Source organism: Chelonoidis abingdonii, chromosome 4, assembly GCF_003597395.2.
Source record: "Chelonoidis abingdonii isolate Lonesome George chromosome 4, CheloAbing_2.0, whole genome shotgun sequence".
Classification (NCBI taxonomy): Eukaryota; Metazoa; Chordata; order Testudines; family Testudinidae; genus Chelonoidis; species Chelonoidis abingdonii.
Genome location: NC_133772.1, coordinates 122,163,976 through 122,190,852, shown reverse-complemented (window position 1 = coordinate 122,190,852; position 26,877 = coordinate 122,163,976). Strand labels below are relative to the sequence as shown.

General features: G+C 39.3%; 1 protein-coding gene across 5 annotated transcripts in view; it reads left to right on the top strand.

Moving 5' to 3' along the window:
- Positions 1–26,877, top strand: part of TTC7B (tetratricopeptide repeat domain 7B) — a 336,047-nt gene that overhangs the window by 236,933 nt on the left and 72,237 nt on the right. For all 5 annotated transcript variants that reach the window (XM_032766516.2, XM_032766515.2, XM_075065637.1 and 2 more), the window contains 2 exons: positions 4,974–5,071; positions 17,602–17,742. In XM_032766516.2, coding sequence (XP_032622407.1) covers positions 4,974–5,071; positions 17,602–17,742 — 239 coding nt within the window. The remainder of the gene's footprint in view (positions 1–4,973; positions 5,072–17,601; positions 17,743–26,877) is intronic.

Below are 26,877 nucleotides of genomic sequence, written 5' to 3'. Positions count from 1 at the left end.
GAGGCGTGCCAGAAATTGTGCATAAGTTACTCCAGTGAGAATATTTTAGAGAGCAGGAATGGTTTTGGAGAGGCAAATGCAAGCACATAAGACAGCTATTTCTGGATCCTTGATTCTGAGCTTTGGTCTCTAGTGGACCTGGCCTGGCCACAAGTTAGAGAAGCTATGGAGTGTTCTAATTTACACCACTTAAGGCTCAGCCTAGCAGAGGGGATGCCCTTTCTAGGACGCCCCCTTAACCGGGGCATTTGGTGTAAGGAACTAGCTCTGCCAGATTAACTGCACTTGACCAATCATGTCCAAGTCTCTGCCCCTTGACATTGGTTTAGTGGTGCAAAGGGCCAGACCCTAACCGAGCAGATGGTACTTCAGATTAATTTATCTTTCTAATGGGAATATAAGCAATTTTACCACAAGGGAGATACGGGGTTCATCTTGAACTGTGCCCTCCATTGTGGCACCATTTTATACCTGAAAATGTATTGCTTCCAAATACCTGTCTAATTCCTTGTTTGTACTAGCTATATGTGTTGTAGCTTTAGGTGTAGTTTATAGAAAAATAGTACGGTATAAAGAATATTTCTATTTCATCTAAATTCCTGTAGTGTGTGACAATTTAAAAAGCATTTGCAGGGGTGGCCTGTTGCTGAGCGAGGAGTTCATGCAGGAGAGTAGTACTATATTTTTGTTTTTCTTCCATTAAAAAGAAAAAATCCATTTAGAAGACTTGTTGAGTTCTCATGAAAACCCTCTGTTTAGAGCCCAATCCACTTTAATCTTCAGCCTTGCATTTTTTAAAAGCCTATCCCCCATTCACAAATTTGGTTACTCATTGCTTGAATATAAAGTCCTCATTTTGTAATATCACAATCTACTGCACAGTATTTAGTTATGATGTCATAAAGAGAGCATTCTTATTGAAAGTCGGAATAAGCAGTAGGAGCAGATGAACTTTTTAAAAGCATCTATTATTTTCATGAAGATATGCCTCATTTAAAAATAAAGTTGTTGAGAAAGAGATGTGGAAATAGGCTGTGTGTGTGTATGTGTGTATGATTTTGTTTTTCAGATTGTTGTAAATATTTACAAGCCCAAATATTCTGTTCAGATTGTTACACCATTATGAAAAGGGGCTAGAGATAGATTAGAATAGGACTATTTGGCAAGGGTCTAGATACTGTTAGTAGGTTTGTCATTTGAAAAATATTTCTAATATTCCCATTTTATATATGGCAAAAAGAGTTTCTTATCCAAATTCACAGAATGCTCTGCTGAGCAGAATGGTTTCAATTTACTTATAAGCTTAATTGCAGCATCATACCTGTGCACGTAACATTGAAAGCATATCTTTATACCTTCCTACAATATGCAGTTATTCTGTGGAGCACAGATGTCTAACCATGCTTTGTCATTGCTTTCCTGATGTGTTCAGTGCTATCTAGCCTAAAAATACTTTGGTTAAGTAACAACTCCTCCTGATAACAGCAGGAATTCTGACCTGCCCTGAACGATAAAAGCTTAGTATTCTCATTACATTGAGTTTGATATCAGTTCTGAATAATAATAGTTGCCAACTCTCTTGATCTTTCCACCTCTCCTTAAGAAGCTGGGAACCTCTGTCTCCGTATTTGACACTAACCTGGATTTTGAGGCTGCTGATTTTGATAGAAAAGCTCTAACAATTCAGTTACAAAAAATCTTTATAAATTACAATCAAGATCAAACTGGATCTCAGGGAAGGGGGAGAGGCTATGAATAAATGCTGTGATACGGGAGACTTGATTTTGCGAATCACATCACATTGGCACTATTGTAGTTGTGATGGTATCACACACCTCCCTTATGTAGCATCTGATGTGGCATACCTCTCTAATACAGTGCTGACAGGTTGTAGTGATGTGACATACCTATACTAATGTAGCGTACTGCATTTTCAAACCAATAGTAGTTGAACATGGAGCAGTGTTATAATTAGAAGAGGGTTCCCTTTCTAATTTGTGCTGCTGAATGAAATTCCCTGTCCTGACTAGCTCGACTTGCAATGGCACATATCTCTGGTTGCAGTCAGATCACCTTTTCTAGGAAAAGGTTGGACTCAGTGTCCTCATTAATCTGTTACCTATGAAAACAACTGAACTGAATACATGATATAAAAGTGCTAATACTGCTCTTTCCCATGGCTTTGATCTTGTAAAACACAAGAAAACAATCTGTTCTTTGTTGAAAGTCATTTCCAGCACACAAGTAAATGTTTGCTCACTAATTGGCTATAAATCCCTAGAATTCTGCTACTTTTTAATTCCCATATTGTAAGGTATAAGGCTTGTAGAATTAAGGTGTAATACATGCATCAAACGCAATGCATCTGTAGTCCAGTTGCTAAAGTATATTGAAATTTAAATTGGTTCTTTCTCTTCTTTTTCTATATTTTTCTCATTATAATTACAATAGAATGTATTTCCCTCCTTAAACCAACTCAGCCTAATTAAGGGAATGCAGTGTACATGCGTATAGCTTTCATTCAATTTCTGTATATTAAATAGGAAAGAGGTCGGCTACACCCCAGATTAGGAACAGTGTAGGACATTGTCACATACAGGTTTATTTTGGAATAAATACAAAATGTGAATTAACTATGAGAGGAAACCAGATAACCACCCAGAATGTCAGTGCAGTAATTAAAAGGTAATTTACGTTAAATGTTCTGTTCAACGATATTTAGCGTGACATTGTTCCTGGGTTGAAGAAGTAATTAATATAGCTGTTACCAAAAAATATGTGCCAACGGATGTAATAACTGTAGCTAAGGTGTCTGTATCCCAGAAAATTCTCTTCTGTTTCCTGTAGATTGCTATAATAGCATCTCTTTGCAGGGAAATTGCAGTCTAGCAATGACATTAGTGTCATTAGCAAGATCTTATTGATAACATTTTAGCAATATCTGCATAAAGAAAGGAAATAGTATCTTTCACTCTGATTTTAACGTATGAAACTATAATGAGTTTAGTAGCTGAATTGAAAGAAAAGGGCAAAAATACATTTGAATTCAAAAGTAGGAGGCCATTTTAAAATTGGCCCAGATTCTGATCTCTCTTAGACCCCATTTTATACTGGTGAATTAAATGGAATTACTCTGAATTGTTACTGTTGTGAGAGGAGACTTAGGCAAGAGCATATACCATATTAAATGGGGCTATTACAATTTAGGGTTCTACTGAAAAAATGCCTTTTAAAAGGGAGAATTAACTGTAAAAAATGCCAGATTAACAGCCGTAGAAACAAAAATTATCTGTTTATCCACAGAATGTTTAAGGCGCAGACAGTATCAGTACGAGCTTCCCCTCACTGTTCTGCTAATGTGCCTCACCACCAACCTGGAGAGACAATTTAGGGGTGAGAGGAAATTCATTCTCCATTCCCATTAAGTCCTGGGCCTTCTGCTAAAATTGCCAGTCAGGTGTTGTATGGTTGGTTTATTTGTGATGTGAACTAAGAAATGGACTAATAGACCAATTTTTTTTCCACATAGGTAGGGCCCTACCAACTTCACAGCCATTAAAAACGTGTCACGGACCATGAAATCTCTTCTCCAGATTTCATTGGGGAGACCAGCATTTCTCAAATTGGGGGTGGGTCCTGACCTAAAAGAGAGTTGGGGGAGGGTCCACAAGGTTATTTTGGGGTGTAGAAGCATTTCCATCCTTAGTTCTGCATTGCCTTCAGAGCTGAGTGGCCGGAGAGTGGTGGCTGTTGGCTGGGCATCCAGCTTTGAAGGCAGTGCCCCACCAGCAGCAACCGCACAGAAGTAAGGGTGGCAATACCATACCATACCACACCACCCTTACTTCTGCACAGCTGCCTTCAGAGCTGGGCGACCGGAGAGTGGAGGCTGGTAACTGAGGGCCCAGCTCTGCAGGCAGCAGCGGAGAAGTAACGGTGGCAATACGATATCAGTCCATCCTTACTTCTGTGCTGTTGACAGCAGCTCTGCCTTTAGAGCTGGGCTCCTGGCCAATAGCCATTGTTCCCCAGCTGCCCAGCGCAGAAGTAAGGGTGGCAGTGCTGCAACACCCTCCCCCCAACAATAACCTTCTGCGTCCCACACACACAAACTCCTTTTTGGGTCAGGACCCTTACAATTACACCACCATGAAATTTCAGATTTAAATAGCTGATATCATGAAATTTGTGATTTTTAAAATCGTATGACTGTGAAATGGGCTGTGAATTTGGTAGGGCCCTACACATAGGCTGCCAAATCAGCCAGCTAGGTGGCATTGACTTTGTTACTGCCAAACTAGACTAGTCTCAGATGCAGTGAACAAAGGTGAAAGATTCTTACAGTAGTTCGTTACCAGTCTCCTGTACCATCTGTATTTAGACAAAGGTTGTTGCCCTAAATTTAACTAAGCATAAAACTGAATTGGTTCATCTGCAGAACATCCTCTTTTCTTCTGGTCCCTGCTTAAAACTCAGCTCTTGGGGCATTTCTTTTACTCTTTAGTAATCTCCACAGCTCCTCTTGAACTTTAACTCTTTGTCCTACATTTTGTTTTGGTTTGGATGTGTTTAGAGTCTGTTCTTTAGCACTGTCAGCATCTTATTAATTGCCATGTAAATTTACTGTATTGTGCACTAGTTTAATAACTTGAGTCTGAGCATGTACTTCACTTGTAAAGCTATAATGTTATATGACTCACTTGAAATGTTTGTATCTTTTGTGCCCATTTTGATTGATTTTTATTATGAAACAAAAATTGTTAAAATAAGTATGGATTAAATTTTTAGTTACCTTTTATTTAGTGTAGTAGTTCAACTGAATAATTGGCCATGTTTAATACTAAACTTTGATTGTTGCTATCCACATTTTTTTACAATAACATGTGAGGTGATACAGTATAAAAATTATATCTCAACAATCAGTGTTTGATTTTATATTTTAAATGACTTGTACTTCAAATATTGTGTTACAGTGATTCTGGACGTGGGAGCAGTCTGTTAGACAGAGCCATTGCTGACAGACGACAGCTCAATACGATTACCTTACCTGACTTCAGTGACCCTGAAACAGGTGAGAATTAACGTCTTGAACAATAAAGTGGGAAAGATAATGTGTGGCTCAGTATCATCGGTCAAATCTTACAAGATAAAAAGACCAAAGCAGTCAGTGTAAGATGTGATTATTTCTGTACTATATATATTCATTGTTGTAAAGTAAAAAATAGAAAATAAATTGCCGTATCAAGTTTGTTTAAGGAGATGCTTCCAATATATAAACTTTACTTTTTATTAATTAATTAATTTTTTTGTTTTTAAAAGTGCCCATTTCCCAGGCGTGTCAGTACATTTGTATTAATAAAATATATATATGAACATTTTAGGAAGTATTACTATACTTATTGTTAAATATTTCATAATGGCATGCTGATCTATTCTGTTCTAGCTAGGGTCTGATATTTTACCCATTTCCTTGGTATCTGAGCATTTTTGAGTACATTTTTTCTTGGTATTATTTAATAAGCAAATTAGGGATACAAAGAGAACTCTCTCCCACCCCTTCAAAAACGTTAAGATTTATTTTAGCAATTTCTTGGCACTGTATATTTGAAAACAAATTTCATTTTGGTGGCGGGTTCACAATAGAGGCTTATAGCTTTTGACTTTAAGGGAAATACATATTTTACAAGTCAGATAATGAACTTCTCATTAAACAGTGCAAAATAAAATCCTGCACAGATGCAGTAGGTTAGCTTTACGATGTCATTATATGTTAGTATATATTTATAAACTGTAATTTGTCTATTATCTTATATTCACCAATCATAACTTGAATAAATACACCTAAAAGACTATGTAAACCAAACCTACAAACTGGACAATGTCTATGGAAAAGGATAAATGGACACAAATCAGATATTAGGAATGGCAATATACAAAAACCTGTAGCAGAGCACTTCAACCTCCCTGGCCACACTATAGCAGACCTTAAGGTGGCCATCCTGCAGCAAAAAAACCTTCAAGGACCAGACTTCAAAAGAGAACTGCTGAGCTCAGTTCATCTGCAAATTGACACCATCAGCTCAGATTGAACAAAGACTGTGAATGGCTTGCCAACTACAGAACCAGTTTCTCCTCTCTTGTTTTCAACATCAATGCTAGAAAAGGCCTCATCCCCAGATTGAGAACTAACCTTGTTATCTCAGCTAGTTGCTTACATATATATGTAGCCACTGCCCTGAAATTTCCACTACATGCATCTAAACGAAGTGGGTATTCACCCACAAAAGCTCATGCTCCAAAACGTCTGTTAGTCTATAAGGTGCCACAGAATTCTCTGCTGCTTTTACAGATCCAGACTAACATGGCTACCTCTCTGATACTTGACAAGTATTAAGAGATTTTCCTTAGCTGTTTGTTTCCTTGCTTTTGTGGTTTTATGTCAAAACTATAACATACTTTTTGAATCGTCTTTGAGACATGAAATTTTGTTTACTCGGGCTTCAATATAAAATGCTTTTGGAAAGGTTTCCCAGCCTGAGATGCCTTTATGGCATTTTGACAGCTGTAAATTAGAACGCTTCAACCTGTGAGTAGTTGAAATGTAATGTAACAGAATTATTCAATAGTAAAAAATTGCATTTGCTTGCTTTATTTCTGAAACCATGAAGTTGGACCAGATGTGTGCATTCACATGCACAAAGAGGTGCATTTTTACCATTATAATAGGTATTCTGTTATAAATGCCTTATTTCTGAGAATTATAAAGGGTTGATGCAGTGTATACTGTACTATATAGCAAGAAGTCTGTTAGTTGTACAGTGGGATTTTTTTGCTTTCACATTCTTATGTGCACTTGCAATTTAAAAAAGCATTTTAATTAAAATATGAAATTTGGCTTGTGATCATTCCATATTCTGAGCTATCTCACTGCTTTTGTTTTATCAAGGAAATATAAAAAATGAGGTATGAAATTTTAAAATCTAGCTGCTTATGCATGCAAAGAAACATTTGTTTTTCAAGTGGGTGCCAAGATTCTTTACAGAGCCTTGGGACACCCTGCTTTTACCTCTCCAGTTACTCAGACCATGAACAGTAATCGCTGCCTTTGTAGATTGAATTGTCTTCATAGACCTTCATCACTGACCATTAATCAGCCAGATGAGGTGCTGTTAAGTAGAGATATGCCTGGATCAAAACTTGTAATCTAAAACCACGTGAACTTTTTGGGAAGTTTGCATCCAGGTCTGACCTTTTATTACTGGGGCTTGTCACAAGCGTGGAAACGTAAGGGCTGGAAGAGACCTCACAGAGACAGGACCAGATTTACCTAAACCGTCCCTGACAGATGTTTGTCTAACCTGTTCTTTAAACTATCTTCAGCGAAAACCGGAAAAGAGGATCTCAACAAACTTGAACTTTTTGAAAGTTCAGATTTGTATTATTCTGAATCTGAACTGCCTGTACCTGGGCAGGGAGGAGCTGGGGGTTAGTAGAAAGAGAGGAAAGTTTGTAGTAGAAAAAAGTCTGCAGGGAGAATGGTAGAAACTCTGCAGTCACTCCAGCGTGTGGAAAAAGCCCTCAGATGTATTCATTTATGGACCGAGAGAGTTGAAAGGTGAAGCCCAAGGACGGCAGAAGGGGATTTGTTTATACTTTTATTCTAGGATTTATTTGGGGATTCCAGGAGAGAGCCCTGGAGGTCCTAGCCCTGCGAGAGGGTGAACTTAAGCTGTAGGAGAGGTCTGCTTACAGGGTTGGTAGGAAGAAGTCCAGGGAGGTGACAGTAAGTAGTTTGAGGGATTGAAACTTGACTGTCTGTCTTAGGGTCCCTGGACTGGAACGCTGGGCATGGGTTCCTCTATTAACCCTACTGGTAAGGTGATAGAAAACTTGTGAGAAGGGGGATTGATGACTGGGAGTTCAAATAAAGGACATATGAGCCACGGGATCAAGGGTGACAGATTGAACAGATGGATTGGAAACTTCTTGTTCGTTGGACTTTTTGTTACCGCAGAAGGGGCTGGACTAAAATGTAACCTGGCCAGAGGTCCAAATCAGAAGAAGAGGCAGACTGTACAGAGTCAGAGTGGTCTGTCAGCGGGTGTAGTAAGAGATGAGAGCTTACTACACCATGCCTAGCCCCAAAGGGACTTGTCAGCAGAGAGTCTACTCTTCTACGGTCCTCCTTCTTGCTGCTTTATGAAGTATAAAGAGTGACTGAAAAGTAACTTTTGAAAGGGTTTTTGTTCTTGTTAATAATAATTAATAATAAAATTGATATTGTAGCATCATCCAAAGATTCCAATAAGGATTTAGGATTTATTGTGCTGCATGCTGTACATACAGTCCTTTTCCCTAAGAACATACCATCTCACCTAGAAATTCAGGTTTTCTGCTACTCTCTTTATCTGGAACACTGTGTAGATGGATGGGGAAGTAGAAGAATTATGACTCTGCAAATGCCAAGGAAGTGAAACTTAGTATGTTGATTAGGGGGAGGGTGTTTTAGGTAGGTACCTTTAAAACTCCTTGATTTTTATTTTTGAGTTAAACAGATGTTATCAAATATCAGAAACCATTTGGAGGAAAAGGTCTTAGATGATAATAATAGTGCAGGGGTGTTGAACCTTTATGTGCGGAGAGAGCTCCCACTACAGTTCAGTGGGTCTTCCAAAAATATAGAAGAACAGAACTGGCATTTCTGATAGTTTTAAGGTAAAAATGAGCAAGAAAAAATACCTTCATGAGAGCAACATTCGGTCCTCCTTTATATATCAGAAAGGAAGGGGAGGGAGTTGAATTGAACTCATTTTTTTCCTTTGTAAACCAACTTTTAAGTGATGAGTCCCTTATCCACACAGCCGAGCAGCATTTTCAGCCTCTACTGACCTGTGAAACAAGAGACTAGAGCTAATAATCGTACTAGAGGCCTTGTCTATCTACACAAAACTTGTACCAGTTTAACTAAAGTTGTTTTTAAACTAAATGCTAAACTGGTGCAAAATCCTGTCTAGACACTCTTATTTCCAGATAAGAGTTTCATACATCAATTTAACGTAACTCAGTTCCTTACCAACTTAAACTAAGCTGAAATAAGCCACTCTTAAAATTAATGTTTACATAGGGATTTGCATTGGTTTAACTAAACAGGCTTAATAAATTTAAGTTACACCTGTGCAATTTTCTAATGTAGACAAGCCCAGATCTCTCTTGTTCACAAAACTAGAATGTTAGTGCTAGTCTTCTGGTCAAAAGTCATGTCATGTCAGCCCTCCTAAAATCCTTTCCATTTTAGCTAGATACCATATCTTTGGTTCACTGGTCAGTTCATAACTCTGGTGTTCATAACTCTGAGGTTCTATTGTACTTGTTTTATTATGTGATAATAAAGCTCTTAGCTCACTTATTTTTGGACTAACATGATAGAAAATAAAATTAATAGCTGATTTTAAACCATGTTGTCTAGAACTTTGTTTTTCTTCAAATAAAATGAGTTTAGAGCATATTAAAGAAAATTTGCTGTCCAAATTAATTGATTTTGATTAAATCTAGTTTTCTGGTTTTCTTGAACATAAAGATACTTGTCTTCGAATATCATACAAGATAATGGACTTTGTAAAGTTGTTTAAAGAAAAATAAATACTTGTTTTCTGCAGAAACCATCTTCATATTATGAATAGTGGAATAAATGCTGTGCATTATATCGTTTTCTTTTTGGAATCCATTAAAACCCTGTTCTTGGATCTTTTTTCTTTTATCAATTTTTTCTTTCATTTTTTTAGCTACCGATATTTCCGCCTCATCTCTCTCAAGAACAGAATCTCCTCTTCACCTGTTTATATCTTCTCATCCTTCTCACCCTCATCCCAAATCTGATACCTTTGTGTGGCCCCATGCAGGCTATCCATACTGCAGCCATGTTCCTGGGCCCCACACACCACCTCTCTGTAAACTGGTTATCTCTTCCTGATAGGCGTGTTAATTTGCTCTTTGTTTGGTTTTCTGATAATCTCCATAACTGATAAACAGTGTTTCCATTGAAACTATTTTAAACTTCAAAACATTAGGTGCAACTGGCCCCTGCCTGGTCAGATGCTCTTAGTTAACTAGTGTGGGGGAAATATTAAATAGACAAACATTAGTAGTGTATGAGGAGATTTTAATAGGTAATATTGGAGTGTGTAAAGCTTTACAGTTTTGAATAGATTAGTATCTCAAACTCCTGGATGTGGCACAATGTAATAGATGGGAGGAGAAAGGGATTATCAATCAGTGTTTTATTAGATTACCTGTTATGTGTTGCAATAAAGCATATCTGATGTCGAACCTAGAATAGTCAGTTCAGTTACTGGTACCCTTTGTCTCATAGTAATATAACTATCTACGAGGTTTGCCTGTCTCATCCATAAATTGTAATAATTTATTTTGCGTTGTTGGATCCTTCATTAACAACTATAATAACTATAATTTATAACAACTATCTTTTCCTGAAATCTTGCACCAAGGAGGTAAAATGCATCAAATAATTTGTATTTATTTTGTTTGTTTTGCATATTGCAAAGGCCTATTGATCTGTCTTACTGACCTATAATCAGTTGAGTTCTGCTAATATAAACCCATTGTAGGCCTGATTCTCCTCTCACTTAAAAACTCTGCAAAATTTATCAAAATAAATCTGGTGGTGCTACCAAAATAAATCTGATGTTGGTGTTGTAACCTCTTGTTAAAAATAACTTTCCAAACATTTTTCTCAGTTTGTATTTGTTCTCCTTCCACTAGATTGCTTACTATTAATATTCCTGACACACTCTGTTAGCCTTAGGTATAGTACTATTTGGTTTCACTGCTATACCACAGTAATCCAGTGTTCTGAAGTTCAGTTTTGGTATTGGTCAGTGACCACCCTCCTTGATATTTTAAATGTTCAAATCTATGGAAGCATGAATGTTTCTTTAAACTTCAGGGTACTTAGATACAAAGGCTTACGAAGTTGAAGGCTGTGTTCCATTTTGTAGCACTTCAACACCTGATTAATTAGGAAAGTGTTGTAGGTTTTCCATTGTGCTTCCACAGGGCATAGTGCTCTAAGATGGTACATCCCATGCAGCATTAGATTGTTTGTTTGTTTGTTTGTTCTTTGTGGAGCAATGAGTCACCAGGAGTTCTCATTCTCCATAATGAGAAAATGCAGAAGTGCAAACACAGACTAGGTGGTATAAAGTCTGTGTTTTCCATTTCCAATAAAAGCTACAGTATTAATAAGGAAAAGAGCTTTTTAGGTTGCACGATGATGTGAGGGAAATTTACATGATGATTTGTAGGTCATAAAAGCAGAATGTCAGATTTTTATCTAGAGTGTAAATAATTGGTGAGATTCAAAGCATTGGGTATTTTTTCCCCTTTATGCTATATGAATAAAAATTTAGTCCAGATCCTTGTAGCTTCTTGGTATAAATTTCAGGGCTGAAAGTTGTGGGCTGCTTATTTTATTCAACTCTACATCTTCCTGTAATAGAAACAAAACACACATCACATATGTTTAGTTCACCATCCTGTACTGGTGAAAACCAAAATGATTTCAGAAGTTGTAACAACCCCTCTTTTTCAAAACCTTTATTGAAAGCTGAAGACAATAAACCTGATTTTCAGTTTGAAGATTATCAGAAGTCTTTTTGTTTTCTTGGAGTAGTTAGTTTTTATATTTTGTCTCTTTTTTATTAAGATTTTAATTTGTGATTTGATCTGTTGTTCAAAGGTAATCCACCAGATGCTTACTTTCATGGTTTTTACTCCCTTTTTTCAGTTTGTAAGTAGTATTCACTATACAGGTCTACTTTTAATTTCTAAATGACTTAAAAATCACGAATTTCTTCACCACAAAATGTAAATATTGTCTTTCAATAGTGGAAGTTTGTTACAGTGTGTAAAGGGCAGCTGATGCTGTTTACCCATTCAATCACTCTGAGGGCTGTAATCTTACAAAATCTGAATGCACTCAACCAACACATGAATTTAATTATTAAAGAGGCAGTATTCATTTCTGGAGGGCTGCAAATAAAAGGTATTTCAGGAAGGTCTTATATAGAATAGTGGTCAGTCACCGGTAATTTTTATTATTAAAGTTCTTAAGCCACCACTGTTAGTAAGCATTACAGTGGTCTAGTATGTAGTGTTGCTACTGTTAATTTGATTTCTAGTGCAATTCACAGTGGGCCATTGCTTTCTTTTCTGAGAGGTGTTCCACTGCCTGAAATAGTGATCGTCAGAGGAGAACTAAAGACCTCAGTAAAGAGAATAAAATAAAGAGCATAGATCGGTAAATATACGTTTAAAGTTAGACAAATTATCCAAGATACAAAACACATTTTTTGCAATCTTGAGATTGCTACCATCAGATATATTTTAATATTATTTTATGCTTAGCCTATAGAAAATTGTGGCATAAGTAATGGAAGATACTTTTTTTAACTAAGAGGTTGGGGGGAAGGAGAATTTGGAAGAGCTGTACATATTTCGCTGCAAATATGGTGTCTGTTCAGTGCAGACAGACCTGTGAAGATCTGAAGGAGAGCTCTCTCTAAGCCTGAAAGCTTGTCTCTCTGACCAACAGAAGTTGGTCCATTAGAAGATATTACCTCACCCACCTTGTCTCTAGCAGATAGTGTTATTCAGGGAACTAAAGGAGAGGGTATGCTAAATCTTGTTGCCCAGATTTGGCTTTCTTGAAATGTTCTTCTGCCCAAACTGATAATTAACATTGCAACTTCTGTGTGAGGAAAATGTCTCGCATGCCTTGTGAATATTCAGTAGGAAGAATGTAAATTTCAGTTGAAACATCTGCTTTGTGTAGCCCTGCAGAAGGTACTGTCTTCTTATACAAAATGTGTTTGCTTGCATTAGCACACAATCCAGTGCATGTTACATCATTAGTATTTTTAAATGCTTTAATGCCTGCTTTTTGTGCATGCGAAATTGGAAGTGTTCTTCATCCTGCCTGAGTGTTTCTGTTGAATTCAGATTTCTCTTGCTTTGAATAAGATATTGTTCCATTACATTTAATTTATAAAGCAACTTTCCTCTTCTATGGTGAGAGCAAGAATATATGACAGACTTTCATTAAATCAAGTATTTAATGTTGAAATTTATTTAGAAATTACCAAGAAAATTACTAGGAAAGACATGAATTTTATCATAATTTTCTTTTAGATAGTGAACATCTAGGCTTCAGGACAAGATGGAATTTTAGATAATCTAAAAGAAGATTTTAGAGAGAATCTGTAAATTTAGGGCATTGCTGTATTTGCTGAAATCGGGCAATAAGCAAGTCTTTGAGATGTAAAGGACTTCTCAGAGCAAATGTTCAGTAATCATCTGGTCACAATGTCAGGTTTCCTTGGTAATTTGTTCACATTATGACAGATGAAGTCTCTTATTGAATTAAAAGATTATTGATTAAAACGTTCAAACAAGCAAAGGCTGATGGTAAACTAATAAAATATTGGTTTAGTGACAAAAATTCTCTCTTCATAAATCCCGAATAGCAATTGCAAAAGGTAACTTGGAAGTAAAGCAAAATATTTCTCAATAAAAATGTGCCATGAAATAAAAAGTTAGACAGCAAATCTCACACATCATTTTAGCATATGTGAGATAATTACTATTTCCAGATGTTATTCAGGTGGTAACTAAATATGTGAGTTCTTGAACTTTCAAAAACTTCCAGCCATTGAGACAATTTTAGTATCAAAGATAAACCCTAGTAAAAGTAAAATCAAACAAGCCAAAGGTGATAAGAGAGCCATTATGCTGATGTATTATGACTAGTTTTCTTTCCCAAACTGCTCATGGCTTTTTCAGACATTTGAGTTCAAAAGAACCTTCAGTTTCTGTTTTAAGGGAACAAAACCCTTCTTCAGTTCTTCACAACATTCATGCTTAAATGCTGATTTTAGCAGTTGTCCAACAGGTTCTCTGTATGGGTTATGTTTTCTGATGAAGCAATAATGGAGTGTTTTACAGCATATTCAGCTGGGACACAAGTTGGCCTCTACAATGAATTCTGATGGGGTAGGTAGGGATTAAAGAATACAGAATATATATTCCTGGTCAAAGCAATGAGAGTAAAACTGCCATAGCACCTTTTGGAGATGGAAAGGGGATAAAAATTGAGTGAAATGCAGCAACAAAACCTTGCTGGAGAGAGCTAAGCAACTGGCAAAGGAATGTGATTGGCTGAGGGTCTATAACCATACAAACAAAACTAGGAGAGATCTGTGTGATGCTGGGGAAAGAGCAGAGTGAGTGTGCGGTAGAGTGGAACGGGAAGCCAAAATGTAGGCATTTATCACCATAGCAGGTGTGAGATGTAGGGCAAGAAATCTGGATTTTAAATAAGAAAACTTCTGAAGAAACTAGAAGGAAGGCGGAGTGAATTTTGGGCACTTAAAACTCTGCTTTTAAGAGAACTGCTCCCAGTTGTCTACAGAAAACTGTTAAAAGAAACTGTGTACCATGCATTTCTGCTGGAAGAGCCATGAATGAGCGAAATGCTAATTAATTGTGGTGATACCAGAGAAGCATGAAATATTGTGGGATTAGATTTCCGGGGATGAAAGTGACACATGGTCAGGACACGTGATTTGATGACTGAAAAGACTATGTGACTGTAAAAAGGCATGATGAAGCTCCAGTGGTAGTGTTGTCTAAAGACCCACAAAATACAGGAACTGCCAGAGGCTGCATTAGAGGCTATCCCTCTCTCTAAACTGGGTGACTGGGAAACAAAATGGCAAATGAAATTCAGTGTTGTTAAGTGCAAAGTAATACACACTGGAAAACATAATCTCAAATATCTGTACAAATTGGTGGGTTCTGGATAAGCTATTACCACTCAAAAAAGAACTCTTGAAAGTCGTCATGGATAGTTTTCTGAAAACATCTGCTCAGTGTGCTGCGGCAGTCAAAAAACCTAACAAAATGGTAGACACCAATAACAAAGGGATAGATAATAAGACAGAAAATATCATAATGTCAATATATAAATCCCTGGTACTTGCACACCTTGAAAACTGTGTGCAGTTCTGGTGCCCCATCTCAAAATTAGAATTGGAAAACATACAGATACATGCAATAGAAAGATTAGGGGTATAGAACAGCTTAGGGTGTAACTGGATTCAAAAAAGAATTAGATAAATTTGTGGAGGATAAGTCCATTGATGGCTGTTAGTCAAGATGGTCATGGTTTCCTAAATGCTCTAGATGTCCTAAATGTCTATTAGAAGCTTGGACTGGACAACAGGGGTGGATCAATCGGTAAATTACCCTGTTCTTTTCATTCCCTTTGAAGCATTTGGCATTGGCTTCTGTTGGCAGTTAGGGTACTGGGCTAGATGGATCACTGGTCTTGAACCCTCATGACCATTCTTATGTTCTTAAATAAGCTGTTATAACTTTGGTATAGTTGCTTATTCTCCTATAGAACTATCCTCTGCTCAAATAAGTTTTACCACCAGGTTACTGTTAGACTGTATGTGGATTTATGCACTTACAGAATTACTGTAGTAAACGGTTTACATTCCATTGTTTTTCTGACTTTAGACCTAGATACTAGGGATGTGCAATCTGAATAATATATATGCTAAATGGAACAAATTTTGGCCTGTTTAGAAGGTACCAAAACATTTGTTTGCATACTGGAAATTTTTTACTCCTGTTAAGATTACATGGTTCCCACTGTACAACCAGCCTCCTGCTAGGGATCTCCTCCTCCCTGCTGAAGCTTTGTATTATTACAAGTGAGGGGTTGGATAATGGTCTACAACTTTCTCAGTTCCTCAGCTTTTCTTCATATCAAGGAGCTCCATCCCTTTCTTACCAGTTCTTCAAGAGACCTGGGGTGGATTCTCCTTAACCATTTACAACAGACTGTGTCAGCATTGGGAGTAGCAAAGGCTTCTACTCTGTTACTGAGCCACTGCACAGATCGCATCAGACATCCTTTACACTTTTTAACTAAGAAAATTCTCTGAGCCCCTTACTGCTGGGAGAAAGCATGAGTCTCTGCTGTTGATTGTGGAGCTTGTCATCTTTAAAACCTAAGGGGGAAATGGTGGACCGGATCCTGAAATGAATGGAATCACTGTTTTTATAGCCTTGACAGGACTTTTCAAACATAGTGACAAATTTCTCTCTCCAGTGCAAATAATAAAATACACACATCAGCATTTCCCAAATTGATTGGGAAGCTGACACCATAGTAGTCTGGGGGAGGGGACAGTAGACAAGAGAAGCATTGGGATAAATTATGCAATATGTATCTGCATTCACCACCTCCTCCACTTTAAGTGTACTCTGATGTTACTACATCAAATTGCAGCAGTTTACTGAAAGCCATCCATACTGTGTCTCTTCTCTTGTGAAGGCCTGTAATGTCAACAGTCACGTGATCAGCTCACCTTTACTGTTTGCAGTTTTAGGCAAGCAATCACCAAGCTTATGTCTTTCACTTCTGTGGTAATCAGTTTAACATCTTCCTGTAAAGCATCTGCTGCTCGTAATTATGAGAGGCAGGATACTGGACTTGGTGAACCTTTTGTCTGATCCAGTCTGGCATTTCCTGTGTTCCTATTTTCCTATCTCTGTAAGCAGTGTAAAATTTCTTCTTCTTTAATCAAGCCCAGTGAGCCTCAAATACAATTTGAAATTACAGAACAAATTTACAGTGGATTTGTAAGTATTTAAAATCACAGTGAGAACTATAACTTAAAACGTTATGGTCTGGATAGAAAAACATCAGTGCTAAAGATTCTCTGCTGACCGTTAAATATTTAATACATACATTTAATTTATCATGAGGGTAGCATACATAACTGAATTGATGGAAAACCTATTTCATTTTTCATTTACTGGAAAAGAGATACTATTTCAGACTGAATTTTAATATCACTCAGAAAAGCTTTATTTTGAGAGACTAATCCATTCCATTCAGCATTTTCAAGATATTCTTCCTGCAAGGAATTATTAGGCTGCTAAACATTGTCTTCAACATTGTTGATTAGCTAAAGTTTACATCCCATGCAATTTAATCGTGTATCCATGCAGGGGCACATTGTGCTCAGCCTATATATTTTAGTTCTGTCTTCCTTTTTTGCAATCTATTATTAGCCTTTAAATAGACATCTAATTGCACTCTGTGAAAAGACTTGCAATTACTAACATCAAAATGCATGCAGCAGCATAAAGGTTACAGCGTATAGTGCCATCACAAACTTTCTTTGAATAATTTATAATCATAAGTGAAATGCTGAGTTAAATCTTCAGTGTTCACAGTGGCTATTCAATTTGGCATCAGACATTGCTGCTAGTAAAATCATAACATGATTTTAATGTACATTCACTCACATTTGTGCATTTTACATCAGAAAAAAACTGACAGCAAACATCCAGAAGTTAAGACCCAAGTTAGATTTTTTGGTGAAGCCTGTGTTATGGAAAGGGTTAAGGTGGAGTATTTAACCCAGCCTTTGTGAACATTTTTTGTCTTCCTTTCTTCCCCTCCCATCTCTACACACTGATGTAATTTTTTTTTTATTACTTCTACAGGTTCAGTCCATGCAACGTCAATAGCAGCCTCCAGAGTGGAACAGGCACTGTCTGAGGTTGCTTCATCTTTGCAGAGCAGTGCTCCTAAGCAAGGTCCTCTGCATCCTTGGATGACTCTGGCTCAAATCTGGCTTCACGCAGGTACTGGAAAACAAAAACAACTTTTTTTTTCCCTATTCACTAACCTGTGAAGCAACCAGGAATCTGTATTCATTTCATTCAGCAGGTCAGACTCTATTATCATTTGTCAACTGAAATTGGAGCTTTTAAGGACACTTATTCAAAGTGTGGCATTTTGTAGAATTTCAAGAAAGAACACTATATGTTTTATAAATTAAACAGTGGTCAATAAGGATGGCATTTAGTTTTTAATTTAATAACGTCACAGTGTTGTTGCATTTTCTAACTACAGTTTAGACTGTATTAAGTCATGGATTTCTAAAATTTCTTATTTGGCAAATTTGTCCTTGAGAATTAAGGGTTGCTGTGTTCTTGTGGAACTTTTTAACTAAATGTCAATCACCGTAAGAATGTTTAATAGTCTTGGGGTCCTAATAATAAAAATAATGCATATCACAGTTTGCTGAACTTAACCACAGAAATATAGTTTTAATGTGAGTTGCTTCTATCACTCTGCATAAAGGGGCACAATAATTAAAGATGATCTTCCAAAATATATTCATTGGATGTGTAGGTTAAAAAAAAGGGAAGACTGCTTTAAAAAAAAAAAAAAAAAAAAAGGATGGATAGATTTCTGCTGTTTTCCATGTGCAAAAATTCGGATACTTCTAATATATGCAAGTGCTTCTGTTACAAAGGGAGACAGGACAGTATTTATTAAAGCTACTACAGACACACCATAATCATTGTGGGCTGGATCTGAAAGGCACATGTTCAAAGTAGTGCTGTAAACATGGTATTTAGTATTTAATAAAGTAAAAAAGTTGCACATTTGTTTATGCTCCTTTCAAAAAGTTTGAATGGAGGTAGATGGAGTCCTGTGGCAAAGCAAGCAGTAGATTGGGCCCAAAACTTGAACTAGGCCTCTGGGCTGACAGTGTGAAGTGCTTACTGGTGCTGGCTAGTTGGTTATGAACTTTTTAGACTTAAATTACTGAACTTTTGTTTTTTCAAAAAGGGGAAAATTTGGATCCCCTTTGCAAATAATTTGGTATTGAGGCAAGCAAAGGAATGGGAACACTTAAATAGAAAGCACTTGATTCATACTTAAGATAGGGCAGCAGTTTTATAGTAGGATTGCTAAATGGTGGATCAGAACTTTGCAGACTAATAGAGCGGTACCAATGTCCCCTTTGTAGGCGTTATGGTGTCTGAAGCTTCTTGAGAAGCTAAATAGCATGGAACATAGATGCCTTATTTCCCCTGGAGAGGAGCAGGCATTTACAGAAATATCAGATATTACAATGCAGCTGGAAGAAAAAACATTAGCACTGTATAAAAACTTAACTTGACAACAATGTCACCGGAGTAAACCAGTATCATTTTGCTTTTGTGACACCCATCCAGTGTAAAAGTGATAGTGGGCTTCTGGTGTCTCCATTTCTTGGTTTGCCTGTTGAGATGTGTGGTAGCATTTTCCTAACTGGTGAATGATCTGGAATGGAGTTTGTGCCCAAGAGTGGCTTGAAGCTTTGCACCAAACTCTAAGTCAGAGAGTGTCACTGATGGCAGTGGATGGTAATAGTGCATTACATAATGGTTTATGTGAAAGCAGTGTTCTAATCATTCTTTTAAAAATATTCAATTTGAAAAGTGGTTCTTTGTGTGCTTGCTCATGTCCATTCCCATGTAGGTGTGTGCGCACTGCGTGCACAGTCACCAGAAGGCTTTTCCCTCAGTGGTATCTGTTGGGTCGGCTCTGGTGCCCCCTGGAGTCACACCCTCATGGCGTTGTATATAGGGGCCTGCCACCCCCTCAGTTCCTTCTTTCCGCCTATGACAGTCGCTGGAACTGCTCGTTCTTGCTCTGCAAGTACTCTTCCCAGTGGACTTGTATATTTTCCTGTAAATAGTTCTAAAAATGTTAGTAATTAGTGTCTGCAGAAGTTACTAGTTGCTAGTATAGAGTCGGACCCCGCTTATTAGGGTTCTCTCCTGCCCAGCACCAGGGAATGCCTCGGTCTCTGGGGTTTAAGCCATTCAAGGCTCGCCACAAGCCTATGCCTATCAGTGATCCCCACTCAGCTTGCCTCAAGTGTTTGGGCGAATCCCAACTGCGTGATCGTTGAAGGATTTGTAGAGGTTTCAAGCCCCAGACCCAAAGAGAAAGGACCAGAGTGTGACGTTGCACTCTATATGATTTTATGAAAATATGAGAGTGAATATAATGTAACTGGAATATGCTAATCTCTTGTAAGATATCATTACAAAGCTTATGATCTCCTGAGTGTATTCATCCTATTTGTATGAATGTATCACTCTTGTCTTTGAAACTAGAAATATGAAATATAATTCTGAGGGCCTATTGTAATTATGAAAAGTATGGGCCATTAATGGTGGTTTGGAATCTTGATGGCTCCCATTAACCAGGACAATTGTCTGTAGATGGCTCTGTTTTACTCGGAAGTCTTGCTGTATATGTGTGTACTGGCAAGTGGGTAATGAAGTCTCGCAGTGACATGTGATCATGTCATCTGAACTGGAATCTTTAACCTGATGCTTTTCCGTTTAGAAGGGGGGGGTAAGGGGGAGACCCAGAGAGGGACAAAGGATTCTCGCCTTATGCAAAAGATATATAAGTGGGTGGAACAGAACAAAGGCAGCCATCATGAGAAATCCTCTAGCTACCACCTGAGCTGGAAAAAGGGCTGGACAAGGGGAAAGGGTTGTGCCCAGAGTGGGAAGGCATCCAGACTGTGAAAGAAACTGATTGAAACATCTCTGAGAGTGAGATTTTATCTGTATTCAGTTTTATTACTGTACTAGGTTTAGACTTGCATGTTTTATTTTATTTTGGTTGGTAATTCGCTTTGTTCTGTCTGTCACTACTTGGAACCACTTAAATCCTACTTTCCGTATTTAATAAAATCACTTTTTACTTATTAATTGACCCAGAGTATGTATTAGTACCATGGGGAGGGGGCAAACAGCTGTGCATATCTCTCTATCAGTGTTATAAAGGGCGAACAATTTATGAGTTTATCCTGTATAAGCTTTATACAGGGTAAAACAGATATATTTGGGGGTTGGACCCCAATGGGAGTTGGGCATCTAAGTGTTAGACAGGAACACTTCTTAAGTTGCTTTGAGTTAAGTCTTCAGCTTTGGGGCACATAGTTCGGACCCTGGGTCTGTGTTGGAGCAGACTGGCATGTCTGGCTCAACAAGACAGGGTGCTGGAGTCCCAAGCTGGCAGGGGTAGAAGTAGTCTTGGCACATTAGTTGACAGTCCCAAGGGGGTTTCTGTGATCCAACGCATCACAGAGAGACTTAAGTTCCTCCTGATGGAAGCGGCTCTTCATCCTTCAGAGCCAAGTCACCATGACTCAGCACTGAGCACTTCTGCCTCTGTGAGGAGTACACTTGCTTCTGTGAGGGACTGGCACTGCAGCCTAACCTCTCTGGCACCAAGGAGAGATTCCTTGCTGGTGTCACACAACTCCCGGCACCACCACAGGTTGCCGGTACAAAGGAGCTCAGCACAGGAGAGCACATGGCACCACTTCCGTTCACCAGTACTGCATAAGAAGCAGCACAAAACCAGGCAGGGGACACTCTCACTCCCCTACCCCAAAGCCCACCAGTCAGAAAGACTCTGGCAGAGTGAGAACCACACAAGGGTCAATGACTGCTGCTGTGGCACCGTTGACTCTGACCCCAGGGAGGGAGCCATTGAATCCAATGCCATTGGACTCTCCCCAAAGGGAGAGCCATAGGAGTGTGGGACTGGTGCTCCTATCTGTGCCAGACATATTCCAGGTAGCACAGGATCTGATGTCCCTCCCAGTGCCACTGTTACCAATTAGATGTGAGCCAGCACTGGAGGCAAAGCCAGCTATGGTACCGAGGCCCTGGGTGCCGTTGAAAGGAAAGCCAGCAATGATACAGCAGCATTGGTTGCCTCCATCCCAGCACCACTTGTCGGCATCACACCACCATGGTCCTCTGGGGAGTAAATCCTCAGAGCAGGAGTCGGCACCACTCGGACTGTCGGTCCTGGATGGAGGACATGAGCCAGGGGTTGTCTCCTGCAGTCTGGCCAGCACAGTGGCAGATGCCTGTAAATGGCCCTTTGGGACTTTGTGGAGTGCTTTCCATCAGTCCCAAGGACCCCAGTCATGGATGTCATACTTGATGGCATCGGAAACTAGAGCCCTGTTGCCGCCGCCTCTTCTAGTAGTGCAGGGGCAGGACCAAAATACTGAGCCTGGTACCTCACATCAGGGGCTAGCACCGCGGGACCTGTCAGGAGTGGATGGCCAAGAACAATGTACTGGTTCTGGAATCCTCTTCCTCCTCTCCAGATGAGGCAGTTACAGGTATCTTGGTGGCACCCATACAGGATGTCCACAGGGTGCACCAAGATTTGTTGAGATGGATAGCACAGGACCTGTGGGTCCAGGTGAAGAAAATTTCTGAGCTCTCCCATGCCCTAGTGGACATTTTGGCACCTTTGGGCCCTTCTCAGGTGGTCCTGCCACTGAATTCTGCCATCTTAGAACATGTCAAGGTGCTCTGGCAGATTCCAGACTCTTACAGCCTACGGCAAAGAGTGTGCAACACAAGAACTTTGTTCTCCCAGAAGGATTTTAGTACGAATATATCCTGGTCCCCTGGCTGTCTCAGCAACAAACAAGCGCAAATGACAGGGGCAGCAGGGACTTACCCTTAAAGCTAAGGATGCCAAGAAGCTGGACCTCTGATTAACAGACAAGTATGCCACAGGAGGGCTCCAGCTTTGCTTTGCTAACCAACAAGTGCTCCTTAGCAGATGCAGCTTTAACTCCTGGGGTGCAATGACAAAGTTTAAATTGGTCAAGGAAGGCAGGGCAGTAGCAAAGGCATCCCTGCAAATGTCTCTGGATGTGGCAGACTTCACCACACAGACCATGGCCTTGGCCATGGTGATGAGGAGGTGCTCTTGGCTTGAGGAAGCCACAGCCACTATCTCAGTTCTACCAGTCAGAGCCAAGGCAGAACTATAGTAGAAAGCGGTGTAGAGGCTACAAGAAGGGAGGCCCCCTACTCAATCCTTATCGACCCATGGATTGGGTTTGGCCCGGCAAGCGTCCGGCTCCAAGCAGGTCTGCTATGGGTATGTCTGAGGATGGTATACCAGTTCTTTACCAGGATCCAACCTTCCCTCCTTTTGTGGACTGGCTATCCCACTTTTATTGGGCATGGGCCCATATTATGTCAAACTGCTGGGTGCTACACATGATAAGACTCTGAAATACACTCTGGAATTCAGTTCTTCCCCTCCTTCCCAACCTGCCTCTCCATCCCTCTTAAGGGACCCTTCTGAGGAGCAACTTCTACTCCAGGAAGTGCAAATGCTTCTGCAACTGGGAGCGGTAAAGGAGGTTCGTATGGGGGAGGGGGTTCTACTCCACTATTTCCTGATCCCCAAGGCCAAAGACAGTTTCAGACCTATCCTGGACCTGCGAAACCTCAACTAGTTCATGGAGAAACTGAAGTTCCTCATGGTCTCCTTGGCCTCCATTATCCCCTCCTTGGTATGCTGCCCTTGACGTGAAAGATGCATACTTAAACATTTCAATCCTCCAAGACCACAGGCGATTCCTCCGGTTTGTTGTGGGTCAACTTCACCATCAGTTCACACTACTACCATTTGGCCTGTCAGCACCCACCCCCGCTCCCGTCTTCACAAAGTACGTGGTAATAGTCACGGCCTTCCTGAGAAAGCAGAGAATACAGGTGTGCCCCTATCAGGGTTCAGTCCAAAGCCTAGGTGGAGGCGCACATCCACCTAATACTGTCAACCTTCCAGAGGTTGGGCCTGTGACCACAGAGAAATCAATTCTTGTTCCTGGCCAAAGAATAGAATTGATTGGGCAGTCCTCAACTCAGTCCAGGCCAAAGCCTTCCTGCTGGAATCCAGAGTCCAGGCATTAGGGTCAATCATTCAGAGCCTCAGAAAGCAACCTACCATCACATCACAAATCTGCCTGAAATTTCTGAGCCATGTGGCGTCCTTCACGTATATTGTGAAGTTCACAAGATTACAACTCAAACCACTCCAGGCCTTGCTAGCATCCGCATACTGTCCAGGATTGCCTGGACATGGTGATCACGCTTCCCCTTCCTGTGATCAGCTCCCTCTTGTGGTGGTTGTACCTGGGGCCTGTCTGCTTGTCAAGTGTTCCAGTTTCACTTGGATGGCAAGTGCGTGTCAGTGCTTACAGACAACATAACAACAAGGTCCTGTATAAACAGATAAGGTGTCATTTAGCAAACATCACTAACTTGTTCGTTGGTAGGAGTTTAGCATAACTTTTTCAAATTGTTGGAGTTCTTTGCCATTAAGAAGTAATCATGTTTATTTTTAGTATTGCTGTATTTCTTTGTATTTTAAATAGCCTTGTCTTGCATTGACCATTTTATTGTGCAGAAGTAATTAAGTAGCAACACTGCCAAGTAGTAATTATTTCAGAAAAACAAAAGAATGAGAGCAAAAGATGTGCTAGCGATTAGTATGGTACTTTATTTGTTTGAAGTGCCTTAGAATTCCTATTAATTCTGACAGTTGAATAAGAGGTGACTTTTCCTCCAGAGAATCACACAGAGATTTAGAATTGGAATGTGCCTGTAGGGATAGTCTAGTCACTTCCTTTGCATCATAGCATCACTTGTTTAAATATTCATAAGCCATGCTAAGCAGGTGACTGTCTGTTACCTTTGAATATTTCCAGTGCTGATAATTTTCACAGCCTTCCTTGGAATTTGTTTTATTTTTCAACTCATAGTTTAATTTTCTGTGTATTCATCCTTAATTTTCAATGTTGTAGCTTAAATCCATTACTCCTTATTCAGTCCTCAATGCCTAATGAGAACCAGTGACTGGTCCACAATGTGTGGATGCAAACCATGTCCTCCCTGCTGTAGGGAACTCTTTGCTTATTCTCATTAGTGGGGAGTAGTGAGGAAGAAAGTGATGTTGGCTTAGCTACTCTCTCCTCAGTGGCCAAGAGGAATTCATTCCTGTACGGCCCATATCCTCCTGTTCCCCTCCTTCAGATATCCTGGTGATCAGATCTCCATGTCTGCCATTTCGCTGCCTCCTGACTACAGTTACACCTTTATCCTGATATAATGCAACCTGATATAACAGGAATTCGTATGTAACACGGAAAAGCAGAGCTCCGGGTCGGCGGGGCTGTACACTCCGGCGGAGCAAAGCAAATTTGATATAACATGGTTTCACCTATAACATGGTAACATTTTTTTGGCTCCCAAGGGCAGTGTTATATCGGGGTAGAAGTTACTAGAAAGAGCGGAATTTGGTAAAGAGAAGAGACAACTAGGAAGGTCAGAGCACCCAGTACGAAGAGAGAGGGAAAAGACAGAGCCACTCCAGTTGTGTGGGTATGGAAGTGAAAGAGCACCCTTACAACGTAGATGAAGGAGAGAGAAAAGAGAGCAGAGCTCTTGCAAAGTATTGCTCTCCTATGAGCCCTTTTCAATTCATCTCTTTTATAAAGGTTCCTTAACTCACCACATAAGGCTGGTATTTTGTGTAATGTTTCAGGGTGATGTACATTATTTTTCTCAAGCAGCCAAGTTACCTTTCCAACTGTGACATATAGTAACAAATAGATTTAGTTCTGCATCTTGAGAAAGGAGCATTTCCTGTACATTGACTGTCAGAAAACAGATTTGGTCAGAGAACCGTGGTGAAAGGCCAAAGAGTGGCAGGTTTTTTCAAGATACCTTGAAAGGGTTATTTATATTATCCATCTGTAACAATAGACTGCTGTAAAACCTATTTTAAACTTAATAGCACACATTCTCTAAATAAAAGCAAAGATCACTGTGTGGGGAATCACTTTCTTCTGATGAGTAGGCTACCGCTGCCACTGTTTTGAAATCTGCTTTTTAACAGCCATTGTACAGTAGTGTTGCATTATCTGTCTTACCCTAGTGGAAGTAAAATTGCTGTCTTAATTACATTAACTTCTGCATTCATATGATATAAAAATGTACAGTTTTTCCTCTGGTTGCCAGAAGCTGGGAGTGGATGACAGGAGATGGATAAGTTGGTGATTTGCCAATTCTTTTCATTCCTTCTGAAGCACCTAGCATTGGCCACTGTCAGAAGACAGGATGTTGGCGTAGATGGACCATTGGTCTGATTCAGTATGGCTGTTCTTATGTTAAATCATAGAAACACAGCACCGCAAAAATATGTGAAAGCATTTATAACTAACTCAGCCTGCTGATGGCTGTAATATAGACAGAGACAGCTCTTGAGAGTATGGAATTTGTTGTTCTAATTGCCATGAGTTCAGGAAAGACAGCTTTATTCACCAGTGGTAGAACCATGAGTGAGTTACTGTGTTCAGTCTAAATAAATAGCTGCCCTATATGTTGGTATCTCTTCACTTTCTCTCCCTTCTTTCTATTTGCAGTTTTCACAGGTTTGTCTCCCCATGGCCACCACCTCACATCTTCAGTGTTCACTGTTATCAGGCAACCTCAAACTTTGAATACCTTTCCAAGGTTACACTGCAGAGGTGGAAACGCACTGATTTATCTTGAATGTTAATCAGAAGAACTCTTTATCTGATAATGCTGCTGCTCACACACTTTTTAGTCTGTCCCAATTAAGGAAACAGAAAATGCAGTACGGGTCTTTAATTAACACGCTGTGCTATTATTCTTCTGAAAAATACATGAAGACTGAACTCCCTTATAATTTCCTCTGTTTCATTAATATAGGATTTATTCATGTTAATTACAAAGCCACAAAATGCATTAAAGGAAGTGTGAAAGTAAAAGTAAATACAGAAGGCATATTGGATTCATCATACGGCCAATAAGTTTTATTATGACGACCATATGATAACAATCTTAGCAAAACTTAAACGTGCATCTTGGACAGGGAGTCAAGAACTTGGAGGCATTCACTCCAGGGTGAAGCAAATGGAGAGCCTGCAAGTCAAAGCCACCATTTTGTTTTTGAGCTCATGCATCTTCAAACTGTAGTTCCCCATTTCTTCTTTGAGAAACTCCTACCAAGTCAGGTGACTTATTTGTCAACCTTTTATGAATGGCTTGTTTAAACTTGCCTCACTG